The sequence below is a fragment of the Temnothorax nylanderi genome, unplaced genomic scaffold, assembly GCF_030848795.1.
Source record: "Temnothorax nylanderi isolate EJ_2023f unplaced genomic scaffold, tnyl_v1.0 TNYL_tig0021_pilon, whole genome shotgun sequence".
NCBI lineage: Eukaryota > Metazoa > Arthropoda > Insecta > Hymenoptera > Formicidae > Temnothorax > Temnothorax nylanderi.
The window spans coordinates 645,237-668,347 of NW_027249083.1; the positions used below are offsets into that span (position 1 = coordinate 645,237).

Sequence of the window (23,111 nt, forward strand, 5' to 3'; positions counted from 1 at the left end):
GAATCAATTATGGATTTGACTACATTACATTTCTGTTTTATCCTTCAGATAGATATGTATCAATAGCTTTTAAACCGTGATGTGGATCCCATGTCAATTTTATTGGTAACCTCTCTCAGCGCTTTCTCTATACTTTTATATATCTTATTATTTCTATGTATTTGTATTGTCTTATTTATTTGTATTTTAATTTAAATGATGTTATGGCTGAAGAAGACTCGGTGTAGTTGAAACGCTCCTATGTATTTTCTCTTTTGATTTATTAATAATTTTTGTTTTGCTCGATTATTAGCTTTGTTTCTTTTATTAATATATAACCTGTTCGGAAATTGATTTTATAAAAAAAACGAGTTTTTTTATCCGACCAAGCTTAACATCCGATGTAATATATTATATTCAATGAAAAAAATTTCCGACGAAATATAATAACCGATGAAATCGAGTGACATCCGATGAAAAGTTATCCGATGATGTCAGCGAGCTGAATTTTTATCCGATATTACATTTAACGTCCGATTAAATATGCTTTATCCAACATTGTACATAAATATTTACACAATAAAATATAATAACTTGCAGTTTATCTACTTGTTTCATTATTAAGAAATATATTTGTCCCATAAACTTACCCTGTGTACGTGTAATGACGTGTATGCACACACATAGAGAAAGAGGTTTCTTTAAATTTACATTCCTCTAAATTTGATTCTTAATTGTTTTTAACTTTAATTTGATTCATGAAATAAAATCTTCACCTTGTGTCCAGGTAGCGCGTCCTCATTATTCTCATTAACTTTATTACATATTTAATTCTAAAATATATTTAATGTTGTATTTATATTGTGTTGATATACGAATCTCATATTAACATTGTATATCATTGTGCTGTTGTTACATTGTTTTTAATATTTGTCAGTTAATAAATAATTTCAAGATTTTTGAACACTATGAAGATATGTGTTGTATACGAGTATATATAAGCAAGAAGGGAGCATCATCAGAGAGCTAGAAGATTGCTGCTAGCATCTTTTATCATTGAAGTCAAGCAACGTCGGGCGCGGTATTAATTGTAAGTTGGATGGGTGACCGGCTGAGAGAGCGGATAATCAGGCAAATATTTTTGAATCAAATGTTTTTTAATCGGAATTTTCTGACGTATATCATTAATCAGACAATAATTTGGCTTTGATCAGTTTTTTATTCCGATTGAAAAGATCCGTAATATCCGTTTGTTAATTTTCAGATGGATTATCCAATTATTTTGAGCGGAAAAACCTGAATTTATCTCTCAGTGCAATTGTAATTAATTGACAAGCATTTTTCTGTAAGTGATAACGAATAAAAGTATGTAATTTGACGGAACGGCAAAATAGCATTAATGTTATATTTATAGGGAGTTGTATAAATACAAAAACATTAAGAATATATATAAAACCACGTTGAAGTATAATGGTGCAAATAAAAATTAAGAAAAATTTGTAATACAGTAATTAAGCGTAATATTATATACACATAGTGTTTATTAACTTACTATTTACTGTGAAGGAATGAATGTGTGTGAATATATTACCTGGAATAATGAAGTGAATAGCTTCACCAAATGCACCGCTCGCGCTATTCCTTAGGAATGACTACGTTAGGAATGACTACGGAAGTCAGGGAAGGAGTGTAAAGACACGTACACCGATCTCCTTTCGCACTTATTTTGCTGGCAAGAAAAGTTCTCTGCGCAAGTTAATAAAACATGAGTTCAATGAAATAATGAGTTAATATGGCGCAATTGGAAACTTATAATGTCCGATAAGAATCGAACAATCGTAAATCGATATAGTAATTTGGCAAAATTTAGTTCGTAACAACTGAACGAAGTAGTTTCGAATGGACGGTCATTCGAATTCTTCCGTTCGCCAGAATGACGGGTAAACGTTGGAACGACGACGTCGCTTACGTTTTCTCCACTCATAGAGTATTCCTAAGAGTATACGGTTTGTGGCCATTGGAAACGCAGACAGTGTTCACGAAGATACGATGGGGCTCTTGCATGATTGCACAGGTACGTTAATGCAAGAGGGATGGCTAGTATAATGTGTATAGTCAAGGAAAAGGTCTTGAAATTTGCGAAGTAGTTTTGTGAGCAATTTTTTTCTAAAAGCGCAATGATATTTTGAAGGAATACAATTTCTTCTTTTAACGTTTTATTTTTTCGTTTAACAAATTTATACTTGCAATAAAACATGAAAAAGTTATTTGCATCTACCATTATTTCTTTATATTTATTAGTATTTGTGCAGATATTATTTGTTATTTAGTTTATGATACTACCCTTCGTTATAATGGATTTCTTCTGGGGCAGTAAGGATGCCGACTCAAATATAGAATGTGTAACATACCTTGTGTCTACGACGGTCGCAATCATAAAAGGTTTATGTCTTACCGCCAGTCAAAAGAAATTGGCAACGAACATTAACGCTGCTATCGATGATTGGATATCTGCTAAAGATAATAAGGAAACTAAGAAGATTATGAAGAAACATGCAGATAGATCTAGAATACTTACCCTTGCGTTATTATACTCACTATTCTTTTGTTGTGGCATGTATATAGCAGTCGTCATTTTCATAAATCTGAAGATACTCTTCACGGACGAAAATTTAGTGGATGGTAAAATTTGATTGTATTTATTGTTATATATGCTTGTTAACTTAATTTTGTAATTTAATTGTATACTAAATTATTGTAACATTATTTTGACATTTTCCTTTCTCCTAATTTACAGTTAATACAACAAATTGGGTGCCCATGTATCCATCTGGTCCATTGGGTAACTTGATCACGGGTTCACAATTTGCAATACTCTTGCCTATCCAGATCGTTCAAGTAACGATATTATCCGTCTTATTATGTATCGCGGACTGCTTTTTCTTCAATATCGCGATACATCTCACCGGCCAACTCGAGGTGCTTAAAAACAAATTCAAAACTTTTGCGAACGAACCGGACACCGAGGCAAATTATCGAAAGAAATTCGTCGGCTTGATTAACAGGCACAGCGAGCTAATGGAATTGTATGAAAATTTGGAAGATAGCTTTCACTTTCTTATATTATCTCAACTTGTGGTAACAACAGTTATGCTTGCACTGATAGGTAATGTATATCGAATATTTATTTCGTATTTATTATATAATGCAATATATTATATAAAATCCACACACACGACATATTTGTATGAAAATTGAGGAGACCATAGATATTATATAGGCGGAGCATAAGCTCAGCGGTGGAGACAGATTCGCGCGGTAAGGGGAGCATACCTATACTTCGGCTATCAAAGGATAGAAGATATAGCGATGCTTTCAGCACTGATGTAAGCCGAACCGGCCGAAAGCAGTCGTAAACGACCAAAGTATAGGCCTGGATATTCCGACTCTTCCCTGCCAAATTTTAAGGCCCCCGCACAATGAAAAATATAAGGAACAAGGAATAAATATTAGCGATTAGAAATAAGAAATCAGGAATAAAGCTAGTGTAGCAATAATACACGGCTTCCGATAGGTTAAAAATCTATTGCCTGTGTTATTCCCTGTTTCTGTTGCCTGTGTTTTTCATAGTGCATCCAACTTTATTCCTGAATCCTGATTCCTTAGTCCTAATCGCTAATATCTGTTACTTGTCCCTTATATTTTTCATTGTGCGGAGGCCTCCCTCATCCATAGTGGCAGCTTATGCCACGTCTATAATGCGTCTACGTCTATGGAAGAGATTTATAATATATTTTATTAAAAATTCAAGTATTCACACTCACACAGTTAAAACGTTGAACACGTTCGTACATATGTTAAAATAAAATGTTTATTTTTAGGATTACGTTTAAATATATACCTGAACGAGAAAAATTATGTTGAAGCAACAAAGAGTGTTCTTGTCTTGAACTACTTATTAATGCAATCATTAGTATACACGTATGGTGGTGAATACCTGCAAAAGGAAAGCGAAGGCATATTCCATGCGTTATACACAACTTCCTGGTTTAGCCTTCCTTTAACGTTGATGAAGGACCTGCATTTCGCGATGATGAGATCGAGTATTCCGTTTCGCTTAACCGGTGGAAAATTTTTCTTTGTTAATCGCGAGACAATGATGTACATCTTCAAGACATCGGCCTCGTATATTTCAGTTTTACGAATAGCGATAAGAAAGTCATATAATCAGTAGCATTCATGTGTGCGTATATGCGTCGTGTGTATGTGCGTACGTATGGCGAGATTAAAAATTCTCCAGAGATCTTATGACAAACTGATACTATGTGCAAATATGGATTAAAAATATTTTGAGACTATTCACTTTGGCTTGCAGTAAAGAAAAAAGATGCCATTTATTTGATTAAACTGAATCGTTCACAACGTTTATGTCGCATATCAATCGAGAAAAGAACTGGATTTCGCGGGATTTAATTTTGGAATTTAATATATTTTTAATTTACATTAAGATACATTGTTTAACCCTTTTAGTGCTATGGACATGTAAACACATCTGGCAAATAACACACTGAAGATTATGGGCTAGTTTATGCATTCGCTGAATCGGGGCGCTATGGGCATATATTTTTATGTGATGAATTCAGTCTTAATAAAATTTTAAAATAAACAAAAGCTTAGCGCTAACACGTGCTACAGTTATGATATTTCGCGCACTAACGATCCATTCATCAAAAGTATTTAGCACTGAAAGAGTTAATTATAAGGAACAATTAACGCACCATAAAATGTTCGTCATGAATTCTGGCCTCGACAAATTTACATTATTATGTTTTTCTTTATATTGAAGACATATAATTTATCAAATGTAACACAGTTTTAAAATTGTATGTACATTGTTTATTTCAGTTAGTCTTATATTGCCGATTTTTCTTCACAATGGTTTTTTTTATTTTTACGACCATTTATTATATCTAATGTTTCTCCTTTGTTGCAGCTTTCTTTTATATAGATTATATTATAGTTTCCCACTTTTTCAGAAGATATTACCGAAAAAATTCTAAGACATAAAAAACGCTTCCTAATGAATTATTATTAATAATGTACTATAAAAAATATTTTGTTATTATTGTTTAGAAAGTTTAGTTTATTGCGTAAAAATGTTATATTCAAATATCACATTTTCTCTACAGTCTCTTCTATTACGTTTTATCTCCATACATAACATTCTTCTTTTTTATATATCTTATTAAATATCTTTCCCTACCTGGAAAATAATGTATAAATCGTTTCTTTTCAGAGAATGCTAGAGCAACAATTTAAGAAAACGTTTCATTGTTGCAGCTGTAGATCTTTTATTTATCAACAGATACACCCTAAGCGACCGTAAATCTATCATTTCCAAGACAAAGTAAGTATTATCGAGGACAATGTCGCATCGCGTATAACCATATTATTTGTATAAATACATATGGAAACGTAGGGTTTACCTGCGTTCTTAAAGGAAACGGTAAGAACTGAAGGCATGAATAATAAATCAGAAAGAAATCCAGGAAACGCGATTCGCGAGGGGTTGTCGCAGCGAAACAAATGCGGGTTATACTTATCGAGTATCACATACTATGCAGTTATCGTGGTGAAACGGACTACGCTACTTCGCTTTTGAAAAAAAGCGCGGAACTGAAGAGAAACTCGATAACTGTTACAATATAATATAATTGTAACTGTCATCGGATGAAATAAGTCAGAAGAATTGCTGCGATCTGAAGTTTTAAAGTTTGAGAATGAGATCGTCTGTGAAATGGAATGCTGACACTGCATACGTTTTAACGCTTTATAAATATTTTCTTGGAATACTTGGACTTTGGGTACTAGATGAGGAAAATATATTTTCAAGAATTAGATGGCTTATGTCGACGATAATAGAAGTAAGTTATACTTTCAGACATTATTTGAGTATAAATTTACATAGAATTATTTTTTAATAATTTCATTTTGTTTTCTTGTATGCGTATAACGTTTATCGTATAATTTGTAATAATACATTTTATCCTTATCGCATTGTGTTTAATCTCGATAATATCTTATCACATCAATTAAGCTGAAACATTTTATAAATATTAAATTACATGGAAAAAACTGTTTTGCTAAAATATCTCAAAATTTAGGTAAATACAGATCTAAAAATAATTTTGTTGGAGCATCAAAATAATTATGTAAGATGTTCAAGTTAATTACTAGAATGTTAAAACTTTGACATTCTAGTACCATGCTTGAGCGTCTTACATAATTATTTTATTAACTAAATTTTTAAATACTTTAACAAAGCCGTTCTTTCCATGTATATATATATGTACTTGGCGCGAGACACTACCGTGTCTCTTGATAAAATACAGTTTGATAAAAATGAAGTATTTTTACATATAACTTTCTCTCTCTCTCTCTCTCTCTCTCTCTCTCTCTCTCTCTCTCTCTCTCTCTCTCTCTCTCTCTCTCTCTCTCTCTGTCTGTCTCAATATCTTTGATTTATTGTCAACTAGCTGAGTGCAACGATCAGCTTGTCATTGGAAGTTATCCGTCATTGTCGTGGTCATGAGGACGCATTGGATGCTTTTCTATCGATGTCCACATCAGTAACTAGTATGGCAAAACTAATCTTGCATCGTGTGAATTGGAGACACAAATTAATTTTGGTGGAATCTATTATCAATGATTGGACTTTCGTGGAAAATCCTTATTCGCGCGATATTATGCTGAAATACGCGCGCATTGGTAGACTGGGTTCCGTGGTATTCTTTTACTTTGGATGTGCTTCTTGCGTGTTTCTCTTCTCGCCCTTTATATTCGCCAATTTTAATCTGTTCTGGACCTCTGAAGAACAGATTTACAATAAAACGAGCGAGAGGAGATTGCTTTTAGCAGCTTATTGCGTCTTCGGGAGTTATACAGTTTTTGCCTACTGCTTTATTGAAGTGCTGCAGACATTACAAATCCTTGTCAACTGTATCTCGCAGTGTGGAAACGATGGATTCTTTTTCAATCTTACGATGCACGTGTGCGGACAGTTCGAAGTTCTCAGGGTGGACTTCTCTCGAATAGATAGCAAGGAATTGCATAGTCGCAACAGACTTGGTGTCTTGTTGAAGAGACATCAATGCCTCATATATTTGGCGCATCATCTGCAAAAAGCATTCAGTTTTGTCATCTTATCACAACTTCTAATGAGTGTTATTCTATTATGCGTCGAAGGTATATTTTATTTCAAATAAGTTGCAATCCAATTTACATTTTTATAAAAGTCTTGAAACAGAGTAATATAATATTGCTACATTATGTAGTATAATAATTTCCATGACATTTAAAAGATAAAGATATGAAACAAACGTTTCCTTAACACCTTCGCTTTTGGTATAGAGTTAAGTAAAAAAAGTACAAAATTTATCAAAAATTTGCACAAGAGATGTTTTAAACTTATCGATAATTATGTTCGTTATTGTATGTATTTCAGGCTTTCAATTAATCCTCACACTTTCGATGCACAATACATACGCTGCCATGAAACATCTTCTTTTCATCGCCGTTCTGCTGATACAACTTTTTCTCTACTGTTTCGCCGGACAGACGTTGGAATTCCAATCGCAAGGATTAGCTTCGGCGATTTACAACTCATCGTGGTATAGTTTTGACGTGAGCGTGATCAAGAGTTTACCATTGATGATCCTTCGAGCAGCTCATCCTCATCAGTTGTCCGCAGGAAAATTTCTAGCAATAAATTTCAGGAGTTTTAAGGAAATTCTGAAGGCTTCCGCCTCATATTTATCCGTATTAAGAGTAATGCTAGAAACGTGATCGGGAATTCTTTCAGGAAAGAAGATATTTTTATTTTTTATTGCGTAATTTTACTTTAATTATATATTAATAAGCAAAATAATGTCAGTATGGTACATTTATAATTGTATAACATTTTGAGATATTTTAAAAGATCATAATTATTGGTAATCATACAGTAATTCTATGGAATTTATTTATTCCGTCAACATGCCTGTTCCAAGGGATTTTATATTCCATATATAAAGTAATTTTTCTTATGCAATTACTTATGAGGTTTATAATCTTAATGGCAGCATGCTCAAGTGATAGCTGCTTCTTTGTTATTACTATATGCACGCCTTTACGGTCAACTAGAACTCCTGAAGATTCGAATGTTGTTGAACTCATTGGAAGAAAAGCTGACGAGAAGAATAATTATCGCAGCATATTGGGTTTTTGAATCAGAAGGCATTACAAACTAATAATACTGGCTAAGAATATTGAAGACACCTTTAATCAACCATACACATCATACTATTTAACAAAAATAATATTGAACTAAAATGAAATGTGAAACAATCGCTTACATAGTGAACGAAATATATACGGCTCTATCTAACAGTTTGTGCAATATAAAAAGTAGTTGCTCGGTGAAAGACAACTTAGGAGAAGTAGTCATGTAAATTCGTGTACAATAACGTAAAATTTGCGTAAAAGCATAATTCTCTACGTTTTGTTATGATGTGTTAGGAGCATAGAGACAGGCTGATAAGCGGGTATACGTCCCCAGCTGAATAAAAAATGAATCGGAATAGAGGCATTACGTCTATGTACCAAGCGCATCATCAGTCATTGGCATCAGTTACAGTTATTACCTCGACTCAATGGCGAATGAACGATGGAAAGACGATGTCTCATACGCGATGACCCCCTTCAAATTGCTAACGTGGCCCATCGGCGTTTGGCCACTGCAAGTTTATAACATCTATTCGCTATTACGATGCATCTTTGCCACCTGTTGCGTGGTACGCATCTTTTTCGATGTCAGTGATCCTCGTTGCGTAATAGTCCGAAGACATAAGTAAAACGTCTCCAACCGCGCTCCTCATCGCATTGTCCTGAAAACAAAACTTCGCAATGGCAACATCGAGTGTTTGAATTTCTGGACAGTAAATGTCCTATTATTTACAACGTAGGCAGTGAAACATTTCTTTCTAGGGTAATAAAACATCGAGTGGATCGTAAATGAGCACGATCGTAAGCCGTGGAAATTTTGGCTAACAAAAACTGTGCTTCTTAAAATCTTCATGTCTGTTTGTTGTTCATTCATACTTAAATATAACATAATTCGCTCATTCTAGATGTATATTATATCGCTTATTTCACAATTTGTCCGAGAGAAACGAACTAGATGAATGATATGATTCAGAATGGCAAGCAAATTCTTATTGATATCAAGTTTTGCTAGACTCTGTTTTACACTTTAGCTCGAAAAAATTAATGCTACGTACAATTTTTATCATTTATTATTTTAATATCGTTTGGTGTCTCGTTATTTCGAGAAATATGTAGTTAAATTTTTAAATATATAATTATGTACTTTCTATATTTTAAAATCAGGCTGGTTTATTCTATATAGCATCTTTTTAATAAAACTCATCAAAGTATTTGTGTAATACTTCTATGTACAATTATACATAGAATCGTGACAAATATTTTTTAGACACACAAAATTTTACATTAAAAATATATAATTTACACATACCAACAGAGTCTAATGGTGATATTGCCTTCCATCGAACTCTATATGGGCTGCACTGATGCCGAGCAGAACGTAGACAGTCTTATGTTAATCTGTTGCGGAATTCTTGGTATGCTGAAGACAGTATGGTTTCGCATTTACGCAAGGAATTTGACTAACAATTACAGCTCTGCTGTGGATGATTATCTGATGATTGAAAATGCAAAACAGCGGGCCATTATGCGAAAACATGCTTCTAGAGGAAGAATTCTCTGCTGTTTCATGCTGTGTTTCTCTTACTTTAGTTGTATAATATATGCGCTAATTCCTCTTCTGGGTGATAATGTAAATAAGCAAATAAATTTAACAAATGAAGACGCTGTATTAGACTATCCAGTACCATCAAGATGTGCCTTGGAGTATTTCAATACTCCAACAAGCGTGTATAGGCTCTTATGTCTCATCGAGGCTATTTCGCTTATTCTAACAAGTACTTCTAATCACGGTAATATTTGCTGTTTTATTTTTTCGCTTATTTCTTGTGTTATATAATTTAGAAATATAATATAATTATTTAGAAAATTTTATAAATGCAAAATCATATAATTCCGCACATCGGAATCTTTTATTAATTTTCTTTTAATAATCTTTTAATAATGCGTTGTTTAATAATATAGCTTTTCTTCTATTATGAACAATATTATTATAATACTGAAATTGACACGGTTTTTGCGAAAATTGACGATGAGTCAACTTATTCAAATAATCAGATTTTTAGTCACGCGGAACGTATCTACTGCGTAAAAAGAGAGATGCATATGTATTTTAAATAATTGTAAAAATAATATTTTTGAAATAATAGCGATATCGAATATTAATATCTATCTTCTATAAATAAACATTAACATAATATTACAGCATCATGTATCAGTTCCTTTTTTATTAAGGTAACGACTCTATGTTTCTCAACATTACGCTACACGTTTGCGGTCAAGTGGAAGTTTTGAAAGCCAAGTTTATCGAGTTTGATGTTACAAGACCTAAGGTTTATGAGCGTTTCATCGCGCTAATTAAAAGGCACAGCTACTTAATAAAAATGGCCAGACAACTTGCCGATACAATTAATTTTGTCTTACTAATTCAGTTATTTATTATCAGTATACAATTGTGTATAACGGGTAAATATATTTTATCACTTACTGTTTCGTAAAACACGAAATTATATTATGAGGATCTATTAAGCAAGTGATTTCTTTTACAGGTTTCCAGTTTATTCTAGCATTGAAAGTCAACGACGTTGTTATGGCAGGAAAAAGTGCAATGGTGCAGAGTACTTTCCTATTTCAATTAACGCTATATAGTTTTATCGGGGACTACCTAAAATCCCAGATGGAAGAAATCGGACTTTCAATTTATCAAAATGCTTGGTACAACCTTCCTGCGGATCTGACAAAAAACTTAGTCTTCATCATTATGCGGACAGAATCTCCCGTCTTGTTGCGAGCTGGACATTTTATTGTGATAAATTTGTCAACCTACATGAGTATCCTAAAAGCTTCTATTTCGTATTTGTCTGTACTTCGAGTAATGGTTGAAACATGAAATACTCGATAAAGGTGAAAGAATTATGCAGAAAAACTATAAACCGGACTTAAAATTTTGCAAGACAGAGATTTGTAAAGAAAGAATTTAACAGAAAATCATTTTAATAAAAAAGTTGATTATAATCATAACGTGCAATCGTCTGTAGTGCCAAATCAATTTTTGTAATATTAAAAATACACATGTACGAATACACATATAAGAATATAAACATACATAAGCTACCACACTATGCTTCTATGCTTTAAACCTTAAAATTTTAAACATTTAATTATATAAGAACGAATAACAAAAATGAAAAGAATAATTATAAAATCGCAAAGATAAATATTAAATATAAATTGAAAGAATAATTATATAAAGTCGCATAAATAAATATCAAATATAAATGGAAAGAATAATTATAAAATCGCACGAATGTTAAATATAATTGAAAAGAATCATTATAAAATTGTATAAATGAATATTAAAACGCAAATAAAGAATCGTTTAATTGCCGATACAAAGCCGAATGTTAAAATATAATCGGGAAGAACAATTAATAATATTAAAAATATATATATATTAAATGTATAAATAAGAGTAATATAATTACCCTTTTACTATGCTGTGATGACAAAGTTGAACATGAAAGATCCAAAGGAAGAGAGACGGAGTCGTCTGGTGGATTCTTGACAACTGCCCGCGCTCTCAATCCATCCAAAAAGGTCTGCTCCTTTAGCCGAACTTCTTTCTTTGTTCATCCTTTTTCTCTTTCTTCGTCTTTCGTCCGGGGACAAGAGAATATCGATCTTGGCCTTGCTTGGAAGACTTGGAAAACACATAATTTGCGAGGCGGATGTTATACTTCTCAAGAGGACTGCTTTGAAGAGGACCACAGTGATAAATTCAGTAAGACAAGAAATAAGATATGTATCGTGATAATAAATTTGCAAACTTTGTTGTCAGACCTCGTAAGTTCAAAACACTGTGTCGCTATTTCAGATCATTTACAAATATCGATGGAATGGCAAAGTTATCGAAAATATCGAAAATTGTGCACATTATGGAAAAACATGGACGTATTACAAAAATGTACGATCACGCAACATTATAGTGCTACTTATCTTACTACCGTAAAAATCGATCGATAAACAAATGATACGTTCGACTATAGTAATTCTTCTCGATGCCATACATTGCATAAATTGAACAACATTCTTTCATGCATGACACCGTCACAATTTTTTTTAAGATCAAAACTAGCATGTTGCCGGGCATGAAGACAAATTGGAATAGTGGCATGGACTATGGCTTCTCAGTGATAAGAACTATAATGTGGACAGTCGGTGTATGGCCTTTGCAGCACGATGATATGGTTTGCACGTTTCGCTGGTTTATCATATTCATTGCAGAGGTAAGACAAGATAGTGTAAAATAAAGCGTAGCCATCTACGTAAATGTAGCTTTCCTTTTTAAATGTGAAAAGCAATGATAAATCTACATATATAGATACACAAATTTTTTACCGAAAGTCAACCTAATCATAATTTAATAATAATAAGTTAATCAATTTTTTTACAGGTATTTAAAATTTTTGAGGAATTTAAGAAGCAATTTCTTTAAATAAATTTATGAACCTTTTAATTAATTTATGTCTAATATTAATTAAATATACGCATCCGCAAAACAAAGTTTTTTTTATTTTATTTTATTTTACTTTAATTATCAAGAAACTTCTATCTGATTCATATTTATTTATAAAATGGTGAACCTTTATGAATGGAACATTAAATTGTTGCTATTATATAGTCTCTCACAGTGTTCAATATGCTAATGGAACCTTTCAAAAACTGCGGTGATACCAAAGACGCCTTGGAAGTTTTTCTTTTAATAGAGGCCGTCTTTCATTCGTGGATAAATGTCGTTTTTGCGCGTATTTATATGAAAAAGATTGCCGTCAACGTAAATTCTGCAATTGACGATTGGTCGTCCTCGTCGACGGAGAAACAGTCTTATCTAATAATGACGGGATATGCACGAATGGGTCGAATAATCTGTGTGTTTCAATTGATGCTTGGATTTCTAGCCGGTGGCATACACGTTACCACTATTATCATCGAAAATAAACAGGTGACATTTTATTAGTGACAAAGATTGTCACTTAATTTATATTCTATTGTCATTAATGCTATGCAATGTAGCGATAATAAAAATAATTTGTAAAAATTCGGGATATACTTCCAAAAACCATCCACACAACACACACACACACACACACACACACACACACACTCCCAATTTACGTATATTTTTCAGTAAAATTGTTTTCAATGACCTCAAAATTAGTATCCTTACATGGATTTTTACCGATAAAAGTTTAAAGCCATATAATATTTGAAAAATCTTTTATTCAAAATCCTAAACTAATTAGCAATATTTAGCATATATAAAATAGATTTTAAATGTTTACATGCTTTGATGTTTGTACATATATTGTATCTCGAGAAGAATACTGTCACAACTCAAAAATTCACAATTTTCAGAAAATAGGAAAAATAAATTTTTTTCAATTTTTTTGAATTGTTAGATAACGCAATTACAGCTATGATATTTTGTTATAATCAGACTAATACTATTTTTTGAAGAGGTCTGCTGTGATTTACTTGTCTATTCACTATGACGCATTATGTTCATCCAGGAAACCACAATATAACCGATTTAAAAGAATAAAGACATTTCTGTCCCGTGCAGCGGATTTCGTATATAATAGACTTGTGACACTATTAACATTTTCAGTAAAGAATACGTAAATAGGACGTAGATGGTTTACGGAAGTTTGCCTGAAATTCGTAAAGAATACTATAAAGGATAATTCTGCGGGTCTATTATTACTGATATAAACATTTTTTCCCACAAATATCGCATAACTATTTGTTTTTACCTTTAAAATAAAATTGTATGATGCATCTTGAGATATTTTAACAGGTCGTAATTATTGGTAATGATACAGTAACGTTATGGAATTTCTTTATTCCGTCAACATGCCTATTCCAAGGGATTTCATATTCTACATACAAAGCACTTCTCCTCATGCAAATACCAATGGGATCTATACTTTTTATAGCAGAATGCGCAAACGATAGCTTCTTCTTTGCTATTACCATGCACCTCTGCGGTCAATTAGAGCTCCTGAAGATTCGCTTTGTTGAACTCGTTGGAAGAAAAACTGACGAAAGAAATTGTTATCGCAGCATATTGGGTTCTTGGATTAGAAGGCATTACAAGCTAATAATACTGGCTAAAAATATTGAAGACACCTTCAATCTCAATATTTTAATTCGCTTGGTAATAATCACCATTGTCATTGCGGTTTCAGGTATTTATATATCGTAAATGCCCATTCCGTTTCCTTTGTTACTGACGTGATCGATATCTTTTATAATTTATCAAAATAAAGAACTAAATTTTTTAATATAATAGGGTTATAGAAATTTAATTAATAATGTTGAAACTTATAAAAGTCATAATGCATCTACAGTAAACAGTAACTGCCTTGAATTAATAAAAGCTGTTGTTAAAAAACTGCAACAAAATTATTTTTTATGCCAATATATATTGAAATGAAGTACCAATTGCATCTAAATGTAGAAAATGGAGGATTAAAGAAAAATAGAAAAATGTTCTTTTCAGGATTGAATGCTATTATGTACGTTAAGCATCAAGATTATCCGAATGTAGTAAAGAGCGTACTCTTTGTTCAGTTTTATATCGTACAATCCTTCTTGTTTACGCACGCCGGCGAAACTTTACAGAAACAAAGTGAATCAATCGTTTCGGCAATATATAGCACATCGTGGCACAAATTGCCGCCCATTATGGTGAAGGATTTGATATTTATTATGATGAGGACGAAGATACCTCTTCAACTCACTGCCGGAAAATTTTTTTATATTACTCGAAAAACTACGACAGATATTCTGAGAACTGCCTTGACATACATATCGTTTTTACAGGTGACAATGGAGGAATAATTTAATTATTATATAGAATTGTGTATTATATCATATGACATGTAGATAATGGTGTGGAGATAAATGAAACAGAATATATTTATATATTTCAGTATATTGTACTGTTTATATTCTTTAATCATATTTGTATTTTGGTTCTAAGGAGATATATGCAGGATGATTCACTTTAATCTTAACAAGCAAATACTTCAAAAATAGGCAATTTTGCAAAAAGGCTTTTTGAACAAAAGTATTTTGTAAGATTGCACAATGCTGACCCGGGTTTGATTTTATAACGTCTAGTCAATGTCACAACCAGGTTAATCTAATTTTTTAAAAATAAAAACCTATATTTTTTTATTGCATTTTCAGACTGAACGAATTTAAATAAACATTTTTCGTATCTCGATAATTTTGAATAAAATCAATAGTTTTCGCATAAAACAAATGTCAAAATATAAATACAAAAAACAATTATAAAAATTATTCAAAACTAAATAACAGAATATAAATGAAAAGAATAATTACAAAATCGCAAAAACAAATATCAAATACAAATAAAAAGAATAATTATAAAATGTGTAAACAAATATTAAAAAAACAAATAAAAAAAATCATTTAATTGCTGATACAAAGCCGAATATTAAAATATATTCGAGAAGAACAATTAATAACATTTATAAAGAAATGTCAAATATTAATGAGAATAATAATTAACCTTCTACTATGTTGCGATGACGAAGTTAGTTATAGAAGATCCAGAGGAAAGAAACGAAGTCGAATTTCGTTCTCTAGCCGTCTAGTCTAGTGGCTTCTCGCGACAACTGCACTCTCATTGAGACAAAAAGATCTGCTCCTTTAACCGAACTTCTTTCTTCGTTCATCCCTTTTCTTTTTCTTCGTCTTTCGTCCGAGGACAAAAGAATATCGATTTTGGCTTTACTTGGACGGCTCTCCGATTTCATCAGATGGGGATATCGCCCAGAGAAATCGATAGACATAAACATCTGGACGAGGCACATATTTTGTGAGGCAAATGTTAAACTTCTCAAGGGGGGACTACTTTGAAGGGGACCGCAGTGATAATCAGCAACAACATATGTGTCGTGACGAATTCGCGAACTTTATTGTCAGATATCATAAATTCAATACCTACACTGTGTCGTTGTCTCAATCGTGATCGTTCACGAATGTCGAATGTGGAATGGTAAAGCTATCGTAAACATCGAAAATTGCGCACTTCATGGAAAAACATGGATATATTACAAAAATGTATGATCACCCAACATTAGTGCTACTTATCTTACTACCATAAAAACTGATCGATGAACAAATGGTACGTCCAACTATAGTAATTCTTTCCGAAGCCATACATTGCATAAATTGAACAATAACGTTCTTACATGCATGACACCGTCACAATTTCCTTGAGATCGAAAGTACCATATTGCCGGACATGAAGACAAATTGGAACAGTGGCATGGACTATGGCTTTTCAGTGGTAAGAAAGATGATGTGGATAGTCGGTGTATGGCCTTTGCAGCAGAACGATATGGTTTGCACACTTCGCTGGTTTATCATATTTATTGTTGAGGTAAGACAAAATAGCGCAAAGTGCAAAAATTGCTTTCCTTTTTAGATGAAAAAAGTAATGATAAATGCAAAGACATATCTAGTTGATACACAAATTTTTTACTGAAAGTTAACCTAATCATAATTTAATAATAATAACTTAATCAATTTTTTACAGCTAATTTAAATTTTTGAGGAATTATAGGAGTAATTTTTTTAAAGAAAGTATGGAACGTTTAATTAACCATGTCTAATCTAAATTAAATTTACGCATTGCGAGACAAAGTTTTTTTTACTCTTATTATCAGGTTTTACTTTTATTATCAAGAACCTTGTACAATTCATACTTATTTTCAAAATGGTTGAATCTTTGTTATTATATAGTCTCTCACAGTGATCATCATGCTGATGGAACCTTTCAAAAACTGCGGTGATACCAGAGACGTTCTGGATATTTTTCTTGTAATAGAAACTGGTTTTCATTCGTGGATAAATGTTGTTTTTGCGCGTATTTATATGAAAAAGATTGCCGTCAACGTGAATTCTGCAATTGACGATTGGTCGTCCTCGTTGACGGAGAAACAGTCTTATCTAATAATGGCGGGATATGCACGAATAGGTCGAGTGATCACTGTGTCTCAATTGATAATTGGAATTCTAGCCGGTGCCGTATACCTTCCCGCTATTATCGTAAATCAACAACAGGTGCTATTTTATTTGTGACATAAATTACTTTAATTACATTAAACTGTCATTGACACTATACAATGTAGCAATTATAATAAAAATAATTCGTAAAAATTCGTTCGTGAAGAATATTATGATTGGCATAAATCGATAAATAATATATTAACCTATTAAATTTATTAATAAGGAATAAAATTATGCAGGCCTATTATTAATGATATAAACATTTTTTTCTACAAATATTGCATTTTCACCTGTTTGTCACGTGTCTTTTACTTGTTGTTACTATTGTAAAATTGCATAATACATCTTAAGATGTTTTAACAGGTCGTAACTATTGGTAATGATACTGTAACTTTATGGAATTTCCTTCTTCCGTCAACATGCCTATTCCGAGGGATTTCATATTCTACATACAAAGCAGTTTTCCTCATGCAAATACCTATCGCGTTTATACTCTACGTAGCAGAATGCGCAAACGATAGCTTCTTTTTTGCTATTACCATGCACCTCTGCGGTCAGCTAGAGCTCCTGAGGATTCGCTTTGTTGAACTCGTTGGTAGAAGAGCTAACGAGAAGAATAATTATCGCAACATATTGAGTTCTTGGATTAGAAGGCATTATAAACTAATAATACTGGCTAAAAATATTGAAGACTCCTTTAATCTCAATATTTTAATTCGTTTGTTAATAACTACCATTGTGATTGCGATTTCAGGTATTTATATATCATAAATACCCATTCCGTTTCCTCTGTTACTGACGAGATCAAAATTTTTAATTATTACGAGAATGAAAAATGAATTTTTTTTGTATACAATAGACTTACACAAATTTGATTAATAATGTTGAAACTTTAATGAAGGATAAAGAAAAAAACAGAAAAAAATGTTTTTTACAGGAATGCGTATTATTGTGTCCGTTAAGCATCAGAATTATACTGATATAGTAAAGAGTATGATCTTTGTTCAGTTCTTTATGGTACAATCCTTCTTGTTCACGCATGCCGGTGAAACTTTGCAGAAACAAAGCGAATCAATCGTTTCGGCAATATATAGCACATCGTGGCACAAATTGCCGCCTATTATAGTGAAGGATTTGATATTTATTATGATGAGGACGAGGACCCCTCTTCAACTCACTGCTGGAAAATTTTTTTATATTACTCGAAGCACTACAACAGATATTTTGAAAACTTCCTTGACATACATATCGTTTTTACGAGTGACAATGGAAGAATAATCTAATTTTTGTATGGAATTGTTTGTTTATTATGCCATATCACATGTAAATAATAGCGTGTAGATAAATGAAACAGAATATATTTATATATTTCAGTGTATTGTGCTGTTTATATTTTCTAATCATATTTGCATTTTCCTGCCAAGTTTTTCAAACATTTACAACATAGAATTGTTAGTATTATGCTTGTTTAAAAATGTTTTACACTTTTTGCTTCAAATGTAATTGTACTTTAATTGCTTATTTAGATAATATATTTATGTTTCTTTTTTTTAAGTTAACTACTTAGTTTCTTATGAACAAGTGATTACATGTTGTACATTTTATTAAAAATGCTTACTATGCAAGGAAATATTATTTATTATTTTTGTATAAAAAATTACATGTAATAATTTATTTAAAAAGAATTTAAATAAATAAGTCTACTAATTACTAAGCATCGTACATTTATATCTGCATATTTTTAAAAGTATAATCTAAAACATAGTGTATATTTCTTAATTGTAATTATATACAACTCTTGGTTTTAAGCAATATTATTATTGTTATATAGTTCATTTTGACGTAATAAGTTAATTAAAAAAATATTTATTTTATTTTTCTAGTGTATAGAGTGTCAAAAGTATAAATTATTTTAAAATTACTTACATTCTCTAAAACAGTTGGTTTCACAAACGTATACCGGTGTGTTAGCATTGTCAAGTAATGTAACAGCGTGCAGAATGGATGCACCGTCACCTTTTCGTCCATAGAAATAAATATAAAGTACGTTTCCATTATTGTCTCGTTCAACACAATTCGAAACGTCGGATTATTCTATACTGGAAACTAAAGTACATCTACCACCTACCACATGGACATTTTGTTATAAGTTAAACTTCCACGGTGGTCTCTCTCTTTACCTGTAAGTATATGCATTACTTCTAAGAGTACCGAATAACATACGCGATACGTTTCCTGGAAAATTAATAAATTGCATAAACTGCAAATTCTGCTCACCGATATTTTTGATGTACGCTAGACAATTCAAGGGACATCAGGGGATTGTAAGGCAATATAATATTGTTCGATGATCGAGCAATTTGCCATCGAGCAAATACCCACTGTGCATGATCTTTAAACATGCATATGGTCTGATGTGCGAGTAGTTCCAATGCTGCTATGTTCTCTCGATCAATAGTTATAGGATATGAGAGAGCTAAGATGTGGGCGAAGAAGAGATGTTATATGTCCGAGTGCCGTGGTGTTGTCAGCGTGGCAAATCGATTAATAAAGATGGTATTAATGCATAATTACTCTGCTATGCGCTGTACATCTGGACAATCAGTTTGGCATCGCTTCGAGAATGGTGTACTGGAACAAGGATGCTATTTATGCATTGTCAAGTTATAAAGTTTTGGCATGGCCTATAGGAGTATGGCCAATTGAAAACGACATCTTTTATTCGAAGATACGTTACTTCTTTGCGATTGTAAGCGAGGTGAGAGAAACTTTAATTTTTAAGTTTATATGGAGGGGTAAAAGTCATAGTGGTGTAAGTCAAATTTTTTTAAATTTTTTCTCGCGTGCATAGATGCAATATATACAATATATAAATTGCATCTATGCACACAAAAAAATATTTTTAAAAATTTGACTTACACTACTGTGGTTTTTACCCCTCCATATATACTAGATATATACACATATGTGTATATTCATATAATGTACATATTGTTTTAATAATATCATTATATTATTAATTTACTATTATATTATAATTAATATTGTAGATTATAGACAATAATAAAATTGAATGTAATGATATTTTCGAAAACAACGTATATACATTTTATTTATTGCTTTTGACAATTTTCAGTGACAAGTAAAAATATATAGAAGTATGTAGAATTGTATTTAAAAATGCATTGCTTGTATTGAGTAGAAAAATGCATTAAGGTATATTTATATCTATCTCGTATTTGATACAGCGATCGATGCGTCTTTGAATATATTTCTGGAATAATTTCTCACCCTTAATATTGATACAAAATATGTAAAAATATTTCATATAATGTTACTATAAGTGGTTTTACATAAATATAGAAATGTACTTTAATCGAGACGTGATTAGAATTTAGAAAAATTAGTTTGTCATTTAAAGTAAGTATAGAGAAAAATAGTTTTGTAAAGCAAGAAAAATTAAATTTTACCTGCAAGCGTAAAGGTTACAAATCAAAAATTTTAGATAACATTTTTATTTACCGCAACAATCTATTATTTTAGATTTGGCTGATGACAACACTATTGATGAATGTATATCTCGCCTGCGACAATTCCTCAGCAGATCCGATTGATACGTACGTGGTGACCTCAAGTGCAATGTTAGGAATTGTCAAACTCACCCTGTTGCAGATACAGCGATCCACCCTTTCAACCAGTTTATACTCCGCTATCCAGGACTGGTGTAGCGTCAAAGATGCGAGGTCGCGCGAGATCATGATCCAGTACGCACGCACGGCGAGAATAATTTCGTTGTCTCTGTTTTACTCTGGATTTATTGCCCTTATATTTTATATGTTGCGACTCTTGCCCTTTGCACACGCGACCACCAACGGAAGGACATATGTCCTCCCAATGTCCTGTCTTTTCGAGTCCGTCTCCAATCTCCAGTACGTCCTCATTACATTCTACCAGATGATTCAGTTGTTGATCACATACGCTGGAAACTGCTGTACGGAGGGAATGTTCGTCGGTGTCACGATGCATCTGTGCGGACAGCTCGAACTATTGATGATCGATTTTCAGCAGATCGATCGCAAGCACAAGCGCAAAGGAGGCAGCATCTTTGAAGAATTCGTTGTTAGACATCGAGAGTTGTTAAAACTCACGGAAAACATCGATGATTCTTACAGTATAATTATTTTGACTCAGATCTTTACCAGCGCTATTTTGATATGCATAACAGGTAAGTCGGATGAGTTATTTTCAAAATCTCTTCACGTATAAGAAAGTCTGTGATATCCAAAAGAAATATATATTTAATTATTACTTCAACGATATACAATTTAAATAATTTAAATATTTTTTTATTAATCTCAATAAAATTTTGTATACGTAATAATATTTAATACGTAAAAATTGTGTAAAAGAAATATGAGATATACAAGGATTATTATATAAGTTCCTCAAAAAATTATATTCGTAACAGTATTGTATAATTTGCATTTGGATATCAACAAAAAAATACTATATTATATTAACAATTATTTTGTATAAATAAAAGACAAATTTGCATATTGTAAGAAAATTGATGCATTAATAGCTTTTTGAATCGTATATCAGTATGCTCTATATTAGGTTTTCAAAATTTTTTTTATTAAAAAGGCCATATATTAAAATTTGTGTAATGTTTGGAAGATCGGATAAGTTTTATTTTTGTAAAAATTATATAAAAATAATATATTTTTTTTAAATTTCTTTATATTATTATAACGACAATAACGAGTCGGATATAACTTCATCCTCTGGGGCGAGATCTGGCCTGCAAGCCATAAATTGGGGATTCCTCTATATACATACATAGTATCAGCTATATATATGGGGATTTAATCAAACATTTTAATATAATATAGTTTGAAGAGAACCAGTCACGGAGAATAAAATGTATTAATTTAAGGCTTCGGACTTATTGTATCTTGGCACATTCACGACATGGTTATGATAATGAAGAGCATTGTGATAATGATCGTTATGTTGCTACAATGCTTCCTGTACTCGTACGCGGGCGATAATTTGAGGGATCAAAGCGAAGCCTTGTCATTCGCGCTTTATGACAGCAACTGGTACGATTTTTCACCCAATGATATAAGAGACCTGACGTTTATTATGATAAAAACGAATATACCCATTCGTCTGACCGCCGGAAAGTTTTTCTACGTTACACGTGCTACCTTCACGGACATTCTGAGGACTGCAGTATCCTATTTATCCGCCTTACGTGTTATGATTGAAAAACAATAAACAAATAGATACTAATAAATTTTTCATATTATATATTATGTGACACATTATTTAAGAAGAGTATTTATAGCGATGCGAAATTTTTAACCTAATTGAATAGTATATAATTCCAATTTATATTACATCAAAACTTAACATTATTAGAAATATATTACAAGCAAATAAATTATTTAAAAACTTCATTATTTTGAATCTTATTCATTATTAAGGAAATAAGATAATATCCTATAAATTCTTTTTAAAGTATATAGAAAAGTTTAATTGTAAAAGTTATGTAATAAGAATATTTTTCTGTCTAAAATTAACATTTTTATCCGCTTTGACAAAGCAACTTCTTTTAAAGAAAAAAAGTCTACTCATCCGTGCTACATATTTTTATATTTAGACAAATTAAATCTACAACATTCACAGTTAAAATAAAATAAAGGAGTCAAGACAAAATAAAATATAATACTATCAGTAGAACATACGGTAGTATGAACGGATCA

The 23,111-nt window shown here is 31.8% G+C and overlaps 5 protein-coding genes and 1 pseudogene across 5 annotated transcripts; all 6 read left to right on the forward strand.

The window, feature by feature from the left end:
- The first annotated feature begins 1,912 nt into the window (after window positions 1-1,912).
- LOC139769214 (uncharacterized) lies at window positions 1,913-4,752 on the forward strand. Its single transcript, XM_071700094.1, has 4 exons — window positions 1,913-2,053; window positions 2,310-2,661; window positions 2,777-3,145; window positions 3,861-4,752. The coding sequence occupies exons 1-4, from the start codon at window positions 1,913-1,915 to the stop codon at window positions 4,211-4,213; spliced, it is 1,215 nt and encodes a 404-aa protein (XP_071556195.1). The 3' UTR covers window positions 4,214-4,752.
- A 747-nt stretch (window positions 4,753-5,499) lies between these two features.
- LOC139769273 (odorant receptor 4-like) lies at window positions 5,500-7,878 on the forward strand. The gene is made up of 3 exons (XM_071700181.1): window positions 5,500-5,903; window positions 6,516-7,224; window positions 7,484-7,878. The coding sequence occupies exons 1-3, from the start codon at window positions 5,760-5,762 to the stop codon at window positions 7,822-7,824; spliced, it is 1,194 nt and encodes a 397-aa protein (XP_071556282.1). The 5' UTR covers window positions 5,500-5,759; the 3' UTR covers window positions 7,825-7,878.
- A 791-nt stretch (window positions 7,879-8,669) lies between these two features.
- Window positions 8,670-11,357, forward strand: LOC139769274 (odorant receptor 9a-like). Its single transcript, XM_071700182.1, has 4 exons — window positions 8,670-8,810; window positions 9,557-10,031; window positions 10,474-10,704; window positions 10,788-11,357. Exons 1-4 carry the CDS (start codon window positions 8,670-8,672, stop codon window positions 11,126-11,128), a joined length of 1,188 nt encoding a protein of 395 aa, XP_071556283.1. The 3' UTR covers window positions 11,129-11,357.
- Window positions 11,358-12,386: 1,029 nt separating this feature from the next.
- LOC139769271 (odorant receptor 4-like) lies at window positions 12,387-15,737 on the forward strand (annotated as a pseudogene).
- Window positions 15,738-16,576: 839 nt separating this feature from the next.
- LOC139769272 (odorant receptor 4-like) lies at window positions 16,577-18,721 on the forward strand. Its single transcript, XM_071700180.1, has 4 exons — window positions 16,577-16,714; window positions 17,077-17,397; window positions 17,707-18,097; window positions 18,281-18,721. The coding sequence occupies exons 1-4, from the start codon at window positions 16,577-16,579 to the stop codon at window positions 18,619-18,621; spliced, it is 1,191 nt and encodes a 396-aa protein (XP_071556281.1). The 3' UTR covers window positions 18,622-18,721.
- Window positions 18,722-19,628: 907 nt separating this feature from the next.
- On the forward strand, window positions 19,629-22,642 carry LOC139769217 (odorant receptor 2a-like). Its single transcript, XM_071700096.1, has 3 exons — window positions 19,629-20,101; window positions 20,887-21,568; window positions 22,280-22,642. Exons 1-3 carry the CDS (start codon window positions 19,967-19,969, stop codon window positions 22,621-22,623), a joined length of 1,161 nt encoding a protein of 386 aa, XP_071556197.1. The 5' UTR covers window positions 19,629-19,966; the 3' UTR covers window positions 22,624-22,642.
- Window positions 22,643-23,111: the final 469 nt, after the last annotated feature.